At 50.7% G+C, this 15,706-nt stretch overlaps 2 protein-coding genes across 4 annotated transcripts in view; one reads left to right on the top strand and one right to left on the bottom strand.

The window, feature by feature from the left end:
* The window catches only part of TEDC2 (tubulin epsilon and delta complex 2), a 43,185-nt gene extending 28,089 nt beyond the window's left edge, over positions 1-15,096 (bottom strand). For 2 of the 3 annotated variants that reach the window (XR_012647778.1, XR_012647777.1), the window contains exons 1-12: positions 14,995-15,096; positions 13,793-13,891; positions 12,315-12,370; positions 11,148-11,811; positions 10,472-10,525; positions 8,767-8,851; positions 8,284-8,392; positions 7,923-8,024; positions 2,885-3,102; positions 957-1,147; positions 711-846; positions 241-381 (exon numbers count right to left, since the gene is read on the bottom strand). Coding sequence is in view for 1 of the 3 variants with exons in the window: in XM_075010955.1 (XP_074867056.1) it covers positions 1,001-1,147; positions 2,885-3,102; positions 7,923-8,024; positions 8,284-8,392; positions 8,767-8,851; positions 10,472-10,525; positions 11,148-11,811; positions 12,315-12,370; positions 13,793-13,891; positions 14,995-15,020 (1,560 nt within the window). In the remaining 2 variants the exon portion in view is untranslated. Of the gene's footprint in view, positions 1-240; positions 382-710; positions 847-866; positions 1,148-2,884; positions 3,103-7,922; positions 8,025-8,283; positions 8,393-8,766; positions 8,852-10,471; positions 10,526-11,147; positions 11,812-12,314; positions 12,371-13,792; positions 13,892-14,994 lie in introns of those variants that run through there. The other variant, XM_075010955.1, reaches the window with a different exon arrangement.
* Positions 15,097-15,244: 148 nt separating this feature from the next.
* The window catches only part of LOC142021595 (ankyrin repeat and fibronectin type-III domain-containing protein 1-like), a 395,272-nt gene continuing 394,810 nt past the window's right edge, over positions 15,245-15,706 (top strand). The window contains exon 1 of the mRNA XM_075010621.1: positions 15,245-15,381. The gene's annotated coding sequence lies outside the window, so the exon portion shown is untranslated. The remainder of the gene's footprint in view (positions 15,382-15,706) is intronic.

The raw sequence follows: 15,706 nt of genomic DNA, 5'->3' as shown, positions 1-15,706 counted from the left end.
AGCACTGCAGTGCTTCCCACGTGCTGGGGGGGCAGTCCTGGTGCTCGGAGCAGGGGGAACTGCCCCCATGCCCACTGGAAGCAGTAAGTGGGGCAGAACATGGGTGGGGAAAGGTGGGGTCTGGGTGGAGCATGGGCAGGAGCATGCGGCTGGAGCTTCCCCCACTCAATCCCCACACTAGTCACCTCTGGCACCATTCAGTTGAGGGACAGCAAAGGAAAATATCTCCAGCTCACATACCGGGGGAAGGAGGCCAGCCCTATGCAGTCGCCCATGTTGGAATCTGGCCAGGACAGCAGGGTCAAAAGTGCCACTCCTCAAGTGTCGTTGGTTGGACTGGTCTCTGAAAGGCAGCTCCTCTGGTGGCACACAGTATTGGTTCTGAGTGGAGAGGGAAGAGCATCACCTAGTGACCCATTCCCACAGCACCTGGCATTCCCATCTAAGCACCCCTTTAGCAGAACCCTTTTTAGCTCAGTGGCCCTGACATGATCACAGCCGCAGGCAGGCCCACCAAATGGGGGTGGGGTGCAGGGACAAATGGCCCTGGGTCCCTTTGAAACACCAGAGTGCTCTGCTACCGTTCTATGTGCAGCTCTGAGGGAGCGCGCACGTGTATGTGTGTGGGGGGTGGAGCAGGTGTCTGGTTCCAGGACTGACTGCCCTGAGCCCCGCCCCTTCTCCCTTTCGGGAGCCGGGCCCTCTCCTACCTCGCCCCTGGGCCTGTGCTGCCTGTTGGTGCGCCAGCTGCAGGTGACCAAGGTGAAAGGTTTCACTATTTAGTGACCCACTGGAGTGGCTTTGCCCAGATAGGGATACCTCAGAGCCCTTCTTCCACGCCATCAGCTACCAGCCAGTGAAGATGATAGGAGAACATAAGAGAGTTAGAAACCAGGGTGAAATTTAATTTTCTTTAACAAGTGGGCAAAGGAAAAACGTTACTAGCAAAAGTTTACTTCTTGGGTCTCTCTGGGCACAGGGGTGGCTGGCCAGGGCAGGGTCAATCTGGCAGCTCATCGTTCAGCAGCACAGGGAACCGCTCGCCTCCTTCGCAGAGCAGGGTGTAAATGGCACGGTACAGATGACAGGAAGATTCACCCTGAGGGAGCTGGGATTCCAGAAGTGGGAGAAGCTCAGCTCCCAAGACCTGGGTGGAAGCAAACAGTACATCAGCAAGCTGAAAGGTAGGGCACATTTCTGGGTCCACCAAGGGGCTGTGTGAGGAAGCAAAAGCTAGGCTGGACATTATGAGTCACAATAGCCAATTGCTGAAGTCCGAACTTTTGATCAGCGTTAACATGATCAAAGTTTCTGGTCTCTGCTCACTGGAGATGCAGCACACTGTAACCCCCTGTCACCCACCCTCTAACACACCTTGTAGGGCAGCACAGTACTGATAATGCTACCTGTCCACTGCCACATATGGCTCTACCATTCCCCTACAACAGCCCTGTCCCAGGTTCCAGCTCCAGAGCTGTCTGACCCTATGCAAGCCTGACCCTCCGTGTCTCAGCCTCCGCCCATTCCAGAGGGAACATCGGTGCCTTAGGAAAGTGCTTCCAAACCCACCCATGTACCACACTGCGAATGGCAGGTCTGATACACAAGTGAGCACTGAGCAACAGTGGCATTCCCATGCCTCCCGAGAGTGGGACAGAAGTCCCTTCCCACTCTGTATTCATTTAAAACCAGGCTAATTCACAGACCCACACAACAGGAAAACAGCCCTGCCTCAGCAGGGAGAAGGGCAATGTGACCCAAGGGGATTCTTAAATTCTCATAGCTCCTGGCATGCCTACCACCTAGGCCCCAGCAGCAAAGGAGTAGTCCTGAGCCACATGCATGTGGGCACTGGTAGGTTGGAAAGAGCCAGTTTATGCTGCACCCATTTGACTTACTTTGTACAGGGTATTTCACCTACTCTGGGCTGCTGGAATTCACCCTATCTAGCTATTGAGGGGGCAGTAACCCCCATAGCCTGGGAACGAGGGTTGGAGCAGCACCTGAAGGCTGCACTCAAAAGTTGGCTGTTGCTTTCAGAACAAAGCCAGCATCTTAGTGTGCCTCCAGAATCCTACAGCTGTGCTGCACCCAGGTGGTATCAGAGTGAATTGCACTTTTCACGCTGCTTGTGAACACACGTGATTTTTACAGTTTGGTTAGCTGGCTTTCCCAGCAGTGTAGGAAACCACCTCCACCAGCAGAGTAGCTAACAGAGCTGGGCACCTGTTTACCCTTGCACTTCAATCCTGTAACTTTCTGTGCCTGGGGGAAGATGTTTTCATACCCTGAACCAGAAGGTTCCAGTGCAGTACAGTGGCAGCGTAGACACTCAGCTCACAAGACAGAACAGTGTGTTTAGCACAAGCAGTTAATGACTGGAGAGGTGTTAACTGTATTTGAAAGGCCCATTCAAGGCAATAGTCTTAACTATTTATGCTAAGCACCCACCTTGTAACGGAGCTGTAAGTACAGCCCTGAGAAGCTTGCCTCGCTTACCAACAGTCTCCACTATCTCCAGATCTGAAGTGGGTCTGCCCCACGAAAGCTCATCACCTAATTAATTATTTTGTTAGTCTTTAAAGTGCTACATGACTGCTGGTTTGTTTTACCAACAGAAGTTGCACCAATAATTGCCTCTTAACCCAACCCAACCTCTCCCCCTACAGACCCCCACCTTCCTAATGCTTTCATTCCCCCAGAAGTTATGGCCTGGGTAAGGCAGCAGCTCTCTGGCTGACCACAGCAGTTCCTTCTGGCCTTAGCAATGTATTCCATGGGTGACAGGACACAGACATACCGAATAAACCCTGCTTTGGGAACCAGCTTCAGCTGGGACCGACCGCGTTGCTTGTCTCCCTGCCCATTTCTGCTGCACATTTACCTTCTGTAAGTTGATCTGCTGGTGCAGCATTGCCACCTGCAGTTTCAGGGCAGCCATATCCCTCAGCTCCTGGCCACTGGAGTAAAAAAGGAGAGGCACTGTTGCTAGAACACCCGTGTTCCCACATCGCCGTCCTCTGAGGGGAGCACAACTGGCAGGGGAGGACCCTGCATCGGGAGTGCAGTCTTCCAGGTGCAGCGCCATCTGGGACTCTGCAGCTGTTGGGCAGCAAAGGTACAAACATCAGCAACTTCCTTTAGCTCCTCCAGATTTCTGGACAAATTTAGTGTTCATAAAAATACCAACCGACGGACAAGGACTTCTACATAGAACCTGGCACCAGCCAAGCTTCCGCTACACTGTGTGCTTCCACAACTAGTCTAGTCCCAGGCCCTTGCTACACACAGAGGATTGTGACAAACTGTTGCAGTGGCTCCGTGTGCAACCAGAGATTTAAATTCCTGTCTCTGTGAACGACAGATAGGATAGGATTACAACACAAGTCATCCCCACAGTGGATTTTGTCATTTATTTCCACCTGACCATGAACACAGCCTGTATGCACACAGGAAACAGATGAATCCCTGAAGGATGGTGAAGGGGACAACAACATGTAAGCGAAATGCAAAAACTCAGCACTGAGCAACCAGCAGCAAAATGCTCCCCAACGTTTCATGAAGCGGAGGAAAGTCATTTGACACGGGTTGGTTGTACCAGACAGGCTCCTTCCGACAAGCATCTGGAAAGCGTGTCATGAGAGGCAGTAGCAGAGGGGACTGGGCTCCCCTGGTCTGGAGAAGAAGGAAACCCATGGCCAGCACTCCAGAAGCAGAGGGGCAGGACAGGAACAGCCAGTATAAAAGGCAGGCCCTGTAGCTCAGGTGTGGGGAGCCACAGAGGGACGCAGACACTTCTACCATGCTGCTGGAGCCTAAGCCTTCAATGGACCCATCCAACCTGCCTGAGCTTCTAGACACACCAGATGCTGAGGAGCAGCTGCAATCACTGCCTGCGGTGCCCCCCAGGGGAGAGGGAGCACCAGGAGATCCACAGGAGGGTAGGAGCTGGGCCAGGGACAGCCAACTATAGTCTGTCTGGGTTGCCACCTGAGTACGGTTCAGTGTGTTGATGCTGTATCTCTGCTGACCCAACGACACACCTCTCGGCCACTGAGAGGGCCCTGAGCTGGGATGCAGTGGAGGGAGGGTCTATGTCCCAGCCTGAGGTGAAGGCCACCTTTTTTCAGCCAGATGCCTGGGTAGGGACAAAACATAAAAAACTTCTTCCTGGTGGGGGTGGGAGGGTGCACCAGCTGGGGGTGGGGGGGCAGCACAGGACACCTCCCCACCCACAGACTGGGCCCCTCACACTCTTCCCATCCTGGGTTACTTGGGGCGGGGGGGGGGGGCGGTACAATAGCCAGAGGAGCTGCCAGCAAGGAAAGAAGCAGAAGCCCCAGCCTCGCTCTCTGCCCCTCCATGGAGCTGACTCTCCCCAGGGTCTATCTGTACAACAGCCATCTGCTGGGGGACTGGCCTGGGAACTTGGCTGGGGGTTCTGCACCTTTCCTCACTGCAAGGGGCAGCAGGGGAAGAAGCAGAATGCTGGCAGCTCCCCCGGCTGCTGTACTGCCCCCAGCTCCCGCCCTGTTCTCCTTGGGGGAGCAGGAAAAGAAGGCAGCCTCCAACCCCCTTTCCTGCATGGAAAAGAGAGGGAGTGGTGGTCACAGCTGGGCAAGCCCCTGAGCCTCTACTCTGGCTGGGGCAGCTGAAACAATTTTTAACTTTTTGTAATAGCATTTTTAGCACAGATTGGCTCTCCTCACTTCAGATGTGCTGACAGTGCTGGTGGCAACTGGAAGAAAAAACCCTTTCCAAATTAATTTTGCTTCTTCAAGCAAAGAAAGAACAAACATAGGGTGTCAAGTTTTTAATAAAAATTGGACAAAGGATTGCTTTTTTGTGGTGGTGAAATGCAAACCCATTTGCCTGATTTGTGGAAAAACAATTTCTGTCTTATAAAAAAAGCCAAACAAACCTAGAAACACTACATTACAAAGTATATCAAATATGAAGAACATCATGGACAGCTGTGCATGGAGAAAATTAAATAACTTAAAAAGAATTTGTGTATGCAGCAAAAGTTTTTTTTTTTTTTTTTTTTTTTTTTTTTACAAAAAATACAAAAGGAAATGGATGCTATCAGACAAGCAAGGAGTGCGTGGAGTGAACTTATTGTAAAATGAATTCAACCTCTTTCAGGAGAGCTTGTAAAGGAGTGCATCATTGCAATGGCAGCTTCTCTGACACCAGAGAAATTCAGATGATTTAAAACCGTGCGCTTATCTCGCAGGAGAGTACCAGGGCATTCAGGATATGGCTCCGGATATTGAAATGTCTCTCAAAAATTCTGCAGCTGCTTTGTAGCTGTACTTTCTAGCTGTTGGTGAGACAACACACATAAGAAATACAGCCCAGCTGGCTACTTTCCAGTGTGGAATCTCAGCATGTTTTCAGATTCAACAGGACTTGCTTGCTTTAGTATGAATGCATGACACTGTCAGAGGTGAAGACATTTTTGAGATGGTTACATTGGTAATGCACAGGCTTCAGTTATCGTTTAAAATTTGATCAGTTTTACTACTGATGGTTCTCCAGCTCTGCTTGTATTTCAGAAGAGACTAGTTGCCTTAATCAAGAAAGAAATGCAATGCGTAGGTCTTTATCCAAGTGAGCAGATTGTGTCACAGTCAGCCAGCAAGAAAATCTGTACACACAGCCCATGCGGCTGAATGTCAGGTGACCAATGAACACCATATGTCATATGACTTACTAAGCATTAACTATCAAAAGTAAAGGACTGAACACCTGCCAGCTTAAAGAGCGGTTGTAAAACCTCAAAGCAGAGCATGGTGATTTAGCATGCTCTCATTAAGTGTGAAGGCTGAGCTGAGGGAGGAGGCTGATGCAGTTTTCTCAATAGAGAAATTAAGCGAAAGTTTTCATGGAGATGAAGGGAAAACCTGTGGCTGAGCTGAATGGCTCCAAGTGGCCATGTGACCTGGAACTGATGGCTAACATTACTCAGCACTTGTCAAAGCTCAGTGTCAAATTGCAAGGGTCGGGCCAGCTTTTTACGTTCCTTGTTGCAAGTGTCAAATCGTTTGAAGCTAAATTAAAGAAACGTCAAATGCAACTGGAAGAAAGGCAACATACTGCAATTCCCAACCCTTCTGGGCCAAAAACCTGCATCAGCAGTTGATTACACCACAGAGTGCACAAATGTGGTGCAGAGATTGCATCTGATTTCAAGACCTCAGACCAAAGGAACTAGAATTAAATATTTTTTCCAGACCTTTCAATGTACCTGAAGCCTTTCAGCATGAACTTACTGAAATGCAAAGCAACATTGAACTTAAGGCTAAATACAACAACCTGCGTCTGCTGGAATTCTACGTAGGTGCTGACCAAATTCCAAACTGGAGGAGACACGCTGAAAATCACAGCACAATTTGGCACTACAGAGCACTCTGAACAGTTCTTTCCAAATACGTTTCTGGCAAAAAATAGCCTGCTTGCCAAGTTCACAGATATGAACTGGGACAGTCAGTTACAAACAGCTACAACTTCAGTCCCAGTGGACACAACAAGGCTCAGCAAGGAAAAGCGAGCTCAGTTATCATGCTAACACAAAGACAAACATTACCCTAAAGGCTCCCCATCTCTGAGTTAGGGGCTTTTAGCATGCTACCAGCTCTAGTGCAGACTAATTTTTCAAATTTTACTCCCCAAGGTTTTTGACTATCCCATTCAAAAATTAAAAGTCACAGGACTGGGGATGGGGGGGTGGAATCAGCCTTGTAGGAGAGGAAAATTCCCAATCCCATTTGATTGCAGCTGTGACAGACTATGCCATGCATAGACCCACTGACAGAAATTTCTGGCCCTAGGGCAGATGTCAGTGGGCCCCCATACACAGGTCACGCCTGTGCAGACATGATCTGCCTGACAGTTGGGCAGTACTAGCGTCAGAAGGGAGTTCGGGCATGGGCTCGGGGCTGGTGCAGAAGGTTGGGGTGTGAGGGCTAGGAGGGGAGTTGAGGTGTGTTTTGGGGGGGGTGAGAGGTCTGAGGAGGAGTTAGGGTGAGGGGTCTAGGCTGGGGCAGGAGTTTGGGGTGCAGGAGGGGATGAGGCAGGTGGTGCACAGTTTGAGCAGTGCCCAAAAGCAAGAGGCACATCCCTCTTACAGCACTCCTTGGAGAAGGCCCAAGAGGTCTCTGTGCACTGCTGATCACAGGCACGCCCCCCCCCCCCACCGCACAGCTCCCAGCCAATGGGAGCTGCAAAGTCAGCACTCTGGGTGGGGCCAGAATACAGACACCTCCCCTCCCCTAGGGGCTGCAGGGACTGTGCTCGTCACTCCTGGGAGCAGCATGGAGCAAGGGTGGACAGTAAGCCTGCCTAAGTTCCACTGCACTGCTGGTGGCCTACTGGCCTCTGAGCAATTTCTCCTTCGGCCCATCGGGGGGCCAGGCCATGTACATGGGGAAAGCTTGGGTCAAGACCTGAAATGTTTATTTTTAGTGCTGTACACCTGACACACATGGCACATTTGCTTAAACATTTGTCAAGCTGTGAAGTAAAAAATACTTGGAATGTGCCTGCTTGGCCTGCAAGGAAAGCATGCTTTGCGGTGTTTAATGCAGTACGTTAATAAATGAGTGTTTATGTTCACATTCTATTGTTACTACAATGTTGCAGTAATAGCATAAAATTATCTTTTTTACTGTGGTTGTGCTGTGAATTATGCACAATTTTACTGTGACAAAATCACGCCCATAATGTTAGATTCGTCTCTAACCCACAAGTAACACTAATCAGCCCTATGCATAAACACTGTCACACAGCCCCCTCCTTAGATGCATCTTTGCAATTTTATTTAATACCATGGGTCTCAGGCTAATTGCAAGCATCAAACTATTACCTAACCAGGGCAGTCTGCTAAGACACTTGACCATAACAGCAGATATTGGCCCCACCTGCGCGCAGCAGCTGCAGCTTGTGCAGACACTGGGATACCATGTCTTGCAGGCCTTCCAGGATTAGGAGATATTCGTACTCTCTTTCCCATGTTGGGTGGCCTGGAGGAAAAGCAGAAGGGAGAGCTAGCGGCCCCGGAGGCATGTGGTTGCCCAGAACCATCATGATTCAGTAACTCTGTTACTTCCCAACCCCACACCAGCCAGTACCAGTTCCCTTCCCTGCTCTGGAGTAGTCAGATACAGCACCTATTGCCTGTCCCCTCCATCAATCTAGTCTCCTTATGTCCCAGAGAGGTGTCTCCACTTGGCAAAATACAGGCAGGGAAATAATTTCAAGTGCCATTAGTGCATTTCTTACTGGTGGTCTCAGCTGCCGCAAAGTGGCTCAGGTGAGAGTGCGCCTCATGCAAGGCCAGCACCTCCTCTTCAATCTCTGCAGGACTCAAGGCTGGTGCAGAGGAACAAAACTTACAGCAGCTTAAGGAGCATTTCTTTGAAAGCCAGCCACTAGCTTGGAAACCCCTTTCTCTGGTCACCACCCTCCCATCCAGGACAGCTGTGACGAGCAAGCAGCACACAAGAGGACACTGCAGAGGATGGAGGTGATGGGGAAGACAAAAATCGGTTTAGTAACAGGCTCAGTAACTTCGTAACACCCAAGTCTCCCTGAAAAGTAAAGATCTGAGGCTGGAATGGACCCCTCTCCAGAGCTCTGCATGGCCCACTGACCCAGGCACAGTGCCTAGGAGACAAGGGCACCTCTCCAGCCGGTTGAAGAGGATGCCCATCAGGCTGAACCATGAGGGTACAGCCCATTAGCTAGAGGTGCACGAAAGGATACAGTTGCCTGCATTCTCTCTAGAAAGCAGTTCCTTGCAGCAGCCGCAGCTGAGCTGCTTTGGCAGAGATGACACTTCTTCCACAGTCTGAAAATTCAAGACAAGAGGGAAATAATTATACCCAAAAGCAACATATCTTCCTGCACGTCACAATATTCTGCAGAGCACCTGTGTGATATCCACCTGCTCCTCCTCAGATGGAAGATGTCCAAGCTACTAAGATGTTTCTTAGATTCAGTGCATTATGGCAAGACAGCATGCGTGGGGAGAGGTGCGACAGTGCCATCTCTGCACAAGAATGCTCTGGGAGCTCTATAAGGGATGTCAATTTACTGAGCAGCCAGATCCCAGACCCTCGCATTCAAGGGTCTCTTGGGAATACACAGCCTTGTACAAAGCACAGGGAAGGAGAGCGGACATTCGTTGACAGGCAGCTGACATGCTCGGCTTGCACAAAGTCCCCATTACTCTGTACTGACCCAGCCACCTACAAGGATACTAAGAATTTCAGCCACTCCAGAAACCTACTGCAGAAAACGAGGGATAGTGGCAGGACATTTAAAATAACCACCCAGTGTGTCACTGGCTGGCAGACTGACACATGGGCTAGTGGTGCCTGCTCCTAGATTAAATTTTAGCTCTGCCAGGATGGATCATCTCAAAGCTGCAGCTTTCAGAGGGAAGTTATCATGAGAAACAGCAGGATTAATGGAATAGAGCAGGGAAAAGAAAAAAAAAGATATTAGCCTGTCAGATGTAATTCCTCTGTAAAGGCACTCTGGAAATGCAGAGCTAAACTGGCGGGTTATTTTTGGTTTGCTGTGTAAGTTCAAAGAAGCAGTAAAGAGACTAAAACTGCACACAAAAATCCAAGAAGCAAATCTATGTACTTGGCTAAGCAATAACTAGCAGGTGACAAAGAATCTATAAGCACTGGGAAGATGGCAAGTTCCCAAGGGGAGAAATTATTTCCAAGTCTACACAGAACTCTTGCTACGTGCAGTGTTAGGAACAAAGATGTAATCTGGCCCTGAATTCAGACTGGAAATTGCAAGTTTTCCAGACATCGGAAGAGGAAGGTTCCGGAACACCCTAACCATTTTTTAAATGGAATGTAATAAATTCCTCAATAGGGTCACATGACAGGTGACCTGCAATAGCAGAGAACTGGACTCTGACTCTTCCAGTCCTATTGATGCTGAGCATCAGGACAGACCTCTTCACCATGCATTCTATTAACCAGTGGAATGATCTCCCAGAGGAAGTGGGTCAGAGACTCATTGTTTGGGATGCAGAAAATCAGACCAACCAAAGCACTGGGACTGGAAGGCCAGGTCCCTAACTTCTATGACAGAGCATTTGAAAATAGGTTTGCACCACTGCCAAGGTATACACAGGTTAAAGAGCAAGGCTCTCTTTGGCATTCTTCTTGTTTTTTAAATGCTGGGGTAAATTCCATAAGCTTTATTCCCTCGGAAGGGACAGTGGCTAGAGTGCCTCTGGCAGGCTCCACAAAGTGCCCATGCTCAGCTCTGTCATGGGCCCTTAGGTCTAATCTGCAGCAACTCCTGCTGTTCCAGTCTCAGGCTTTTCACACAGCTCTGCCAATACCCCTCAAATGCTGCAGCATCTTTTAGGCTGCAAAGCCCAGGCCCCTCCCCTCACACCTCTCTCACCACCAAGCAGGAGTTCTGGGAATAGCTTTACCTGGAGTTCCTAGAATAGGTTTTCCTGTAGGGAAGCGGTAGCTTCAGCAAAGACCTGCAGAGAAGACAGCCATCAGTGATAAGTACCGAACAGCAGTAGAGTAGCATCAGGATATCGTACCAAGTTCTCAACTTTTACTTGAGGACCAAGGAAAAAAGGCTTCCATCCATAACAGCCATTTACAACTAGGCAAAGTAAGAAAAATCCCGCTTCTGAGCTTATTAGGGCTGGACTTGAGGCTATTTCCTTTGTACAGTTTGGTATGTGATTTGACAATTTGTGTTAGAATGGTTACAAAGCCTGACCTTTTGGAATCTCAACAACATCTGTGTCATTAAAATGTTTGACCCCGCAATAATTTCCTTCAATTGTGAAAATGTAAATTGATAAATTTAAGAAGTTTGTGCAACTGTGAAAAGTTTAATAAAATTTTTAAAAAGCTAAAAAATAAATATTGGTATTATCCATCAAAATGACAGTAACAGAATTCTGCCAACACCAGGTATAGGCATCCAAAAAGTCAACCTGACCATTCTAAAGACACTTTTGGGGGCAGTATTAACACAAAAGCAGGCCCCAGGAAAGGCTGGGAAAGATCAGCTCCTGCAGGGATGAGCTAGGAGAACTGGAGTTTGAATACTAAACGGATCTCTGGTGCCTGCTGATGAAAACATACCCCTTTTCCCGGAGGGTAAACGTGTGAGCCATTGTGCTTCCCCCAGGGATATTTCCTGCCACGTGGCTCGGCGACACTGGAGCTTCTGCCACAGGACCAGGACAGTCATTCTCTGGACTGACTCCCTGCAGGATGGCAGCTCCCAAGTTTTCACTACCAGCAGAGCCTCCACAGGAAGAAGAGCTCTGCTGATGTTGCAGGGCAGATCTGGGCACGCCATCTGGTTCTGCAGTGCCACGGAACTCTTGCTGAGCCACGCTGGCAGCTGGCACCATCTTCCTCACTTGTCGGGGAGCAGCCCCTTTAGTGAAGCCCTTCCCAGCCACCTTTGGAGCCCTGGAGCTCTGCCTGGTTGGTACTTTCACAGGATCAGTCCGGTAGGGAGCTTTCAGCATATATGCTGAAGGCAGCTTTTTGGAAGAAGCAGCCTTTTTGTGCATGGATGTCACCTTGATGGTTGTAGGGACTCTCCCCTTAGACAACGGCACCTGTTGTGTTATTATAGCACTGGTCGCAGGTTTCTTCACTGCCACCTTCTCTCCTTCTACAGGTGCTAAGGCCGCTGCAGGACTCTTCAGGGTACTTCTCCGAACTCTTAACGCCTTTTCCAGGGCTCTGTTCAGCAGCTCCAGCTCCTCCATCTCCTTGGACGAAGGCTCAGGCTCTGCAAGAGAGGTGTATCAGGAAGCCAGCCCACTCATGTCCCTTCCTTCCCCTTTTCTCGCCAGGCTGGCTTGCTCCTCTAAATTTCTCAGAGGAGAGAGTCGTCTATAGCAAGGAAGCAGAGGGACTTTGCACTGCACTCCTACATTGTCTTCCAGGGCTACCTGCATCTTACAAGTAAACGCCACAAGAGTCAGCAAAGATGGGAGCCATGGAGGTCAGGCAAACCTGACTTTTCTCCAAGGCAACCAGCCCTTCCACCGACAGGTGATATTCTCAAGCATCCCTTTCAGGCTTGCAGCTGTGGTAGTAGCAGCTGAAGCTGCTCTCAGTTACCCAGACACAAGCCCAGATTAAATCTAGGGAAAACAGGGAGGCATAGAAAAGAATTAGGCCCCTTATTATCAGGCAACATGAGAGGGAATTCTCAGGAAGCAGGTTAGGTCAGCTGCAACCAGACTGCACAAGGACAGAGCACATAGATGGCGAGAAGGAATGGCTCACCTTGGTCACTTTTTACGCCTGCCTCTGGCATTGGGTTCTCAGGAGTTTGTACCTTCCTGGGCAGGGGGAAAACACACACAGAACACATGAAAGATGTCACTGTACTCTTGCAGTCACAGTTAAACTCCGGTGTCCCCTACCCTTCAAGCGAGGCCTGGCCAGCAGGAGAATTTCAGGGACACCAGCCAGCCCAGAATACACACAACCCATTTGTCAGTCCTTCCCTCTCTTCTGCATCTCCCCCACAAGTAAGAAAGCAGTGGTCATTGGATACTATTGGCACAGCTAAGAGCAGGAAGGACACAGGATACAAACAGCAGGAGGTGCTGCAGGTCAGGACTGGGGCAGGAGATATGTGCTTAATGCTTCTTTCAGGCTGGTAATACAGAGCAATCCCTTCACAAGCACAAAATGTGTATCCATGTGAACTGAAAAGCTCAGATGTAGGGGATTACCTAGGACTGAAGCAACTCAAAGGGTTGCATGGATGCATGAGGAGCACAAGGCTGGATCCCATTAACAGGAAGTCAACGCTAGGAAAGGAGCCCTGGAATACTAGGGACTTTTTTAAAAAAAAAACAAAAAACAAAAAAAACACGTTGTGAAAGAACATGCACAAAATCAGGCTTTTGACCACAAGTCCTACACATCCCTGCCAGTACCAAGGTGCCAAAGGGGATGCACAAAGGAAAAAAGGAAGTATGTTTGTGCCCTTTTTTCTCTAATTGATGATGGACTAGTACCACCAACCCTTTGCGGCCTTCTCTAAAGTTATTGTTCAGCTGACAGTCTTACATTAGACATCCAGGTCTACCCTGTTTTTCTAGAAGACTCTGGACAACCAGAGAGCCGCACCCCCATCAACCCCAGCCTCAGTCCTGCCTGATATTATGTCCCTTCCAGAAGCACAGAGCCACCCCACCACCCCTACCTTGCCAAGGGACCCAGCAAGTCTGCTGGTCTTCCTGCTGAGCAACAGAAGCTGTCCAGAACTGGGAAACGGTCAAGGCTCTCAAAGCACAGCTTGGGCTCTGGATCCAGCTGACACTCCAAGCCAGGTTTCAGTAGCGACTAAACTCTGTACACACTGGGGCAGGAGTTTGCAAGCTTATCTTCCTCCCAGGAAAGAGTGTGTCTGTCCATCCCTCTGTGTCAACAGCGTTCCCCTACTCCCAACTGGGAGCATTGTGTGTAGCAGCACAAACCCCAGCATTGCTCCTGCAGTCCTACCTCTACCTTGCCTGATTGGTTACTTCCAGTTTTGCCTGGTGACTGGATGAAGGTCAGTCTTTACTCTGGCCTTTGTAAATGGAGTTACCACACAGAGAGCCACAGGCAGAGCTGGGAATAAAACTTAACTCTCCAGCTCCTGAGTTTTGGCCACTAGGCTATGCTCCCTCCTTCCATCTGGGAGAAGCTGAGCCAGGCAGATATCTTTAGCAGCTTTCAGTCCTCTTTGCTATCCACTGAGCACTCACCAAACTCCAAGAAGGGCCCGACACAGGGTTAGGTTATCCTCTAGCTTCTTCTTTTGCTGAGCACAGTCTTCCAGGGCCTGAGTGAGAATGGAAACCAGCCTGGAAATGGAACAACAGTCTAGTTTTACTTACATCCTATTGCCTCACAAACTCCACTGCCCCCTGCTTTGCACGCTGCCATATCAATAGGGGTAGATTTTAATCCCTCTGCATCCATTCCAGATTAGGCCCCCGAGGAAACCACGGGCTGGAAGCCCCACTGGATAGCTTGAACACAAATACCAATTTTTTAAAACCATAACAAAGGGGCATTGCTCTTCTGCAAAGACCTTATAAATACCAACTCAGCCTCCCAGGCACTGGATGATTTGGGCACCTCACCAACTCTCTGAGGGCCACTGGAAGGATCAGGAATTAAGTGTAGAATTCCTGGCGTGCAAGCCCCCTGCAGCTGCTGTACCCTTTAGGCACACTGCCCCTAAGTCTTCAGTCGAGCAGCCCCTTGCTACCCCCGTTACTTAATTCATTGGGTACAAAGGACTATCCTGCAACACTAACTGCAAAATACAGCCCCCACCCCTTGCGGTGAAGCCCTAGAGTGGATGCACAGCTTTGCCTTTTAAGCAGTTTCTAATCTTCAAGTGTGGAGCAACATCTGACACTGCATCGCAAGTGCCACCTGCACGGTTGGAAAGCAGAGGGTGAAGAACCCTAATGGCATTGTTTCTAAGAGGTAGGAGTTCGAGGCCTGGCTCACAGCATTTAAGCCCTACTGAGCAGGAGAGCACGGCTTCTGCTATAAGCCTTTACACGGTGGGGAAGGGCTATGTATTGCCCCTGCAAGGGCCTCCCTGGGGACTAAAGCAAGGAGGAGTGCAGGTATGGGGAGCTGGGTGGGGGGCTCATTCCCTCTCCCCTAACCTCACGTGGGTACAAAGGTCCCCTCCTCGGCTTCTGCAGCAAGAACTCCCCAGCCTGACTCCAGGTACATTAGACCAGCCCTGGGACAAATCTCACAGAATCTCCCCCTTTGGGGATCCCAGCAAGTTCCTCCCTCTACCCCGATTGTACCACGCCAGGGGCCTCCAGCTCGCCACACCCCACCCCACTGTACCACTCCACGGGCCGCCAGCCCCACTGTCCGGGGAGCGGAGGCTGCTGGCCGCACGCAGAGCTCGGGCGGGGGCGGCACACAGCCCTACCTGCGGGCTCGGCCGGCGGGCAGCATGCTGCAGGGCAGGGCCAAGCCGAAGGCGGGACAGCTCCAGCTCCAGCTCCAGCTCCAGCTCCGCGCTGCCCGCGCCTTTCCGGCGAGCTGCCGCCGCCGCAGCGTCACGCCCCGGCTCCACCCCGCGCGCGTCTACACGGGACACGTAGGGGCGTGACTCCGGGCGGCGAAGCGGCGCGCTCCTTTCCCGTGCGCCTGCCCCCGCGCGCAGGGAGTCCGGGCGCGCCGCGCCGCGCCGGTCCCGCGTGCTCCTGGGGCGGGTGCACAGCGGGCCAGGCAGCCGGCCCGATGGGGAGTATGGCTCAATGTCTGGCTGGCGGTGGGGTGCCCCAGGGACTGGTCCTAGGGCTCGTATTAGTCGGTATGTGTATTAGCGGCCCGGGTGAGGGGATGGATCGCACCCTCAGCGAATTTGCAGGTGGTGCTAAGCTAGGGGGACAGGTAGATACCTTGGCGGGTAGGGATGCGGTCCCGAGTGACCTAGACCGCGCGGAGGACTGGGCCAAAAGAAGCCTGGTGAGGTTCAGCAAGGACACGGGCAGAGTCCTGCACCTGGGACGGAAGAATCCCAAGCGTTGTTACAGGCTGGGGGCTGACCGGCTAAGCAGCAGTGCAGCAGAAAAAAACACCTGGGGATTACAGAGGCTGGATATGAGTCAACAGTGCGCCCTTGTAGCCAAGAAGGC

This window comes from Carettochelys insculpta, chromosome 16 (assembly GCF_033958435.1).
Source record: "Carettochelys insculpta isolate YL-2023 chromosome 16, ASM3395843v1, whole genome shotgun sequence".
Classification (NCBI taxonomy): Eukaryota; Metazoa; Chordata; order Testudines; family Carettochelyidae; genus Carettochelys; species Carettochelys insculpta.
The sequence above is the reverse complement of the archived record's forward strand: the minus strand, read 5'-3'. Positions and strand labels throughout refer to the sequence as shown.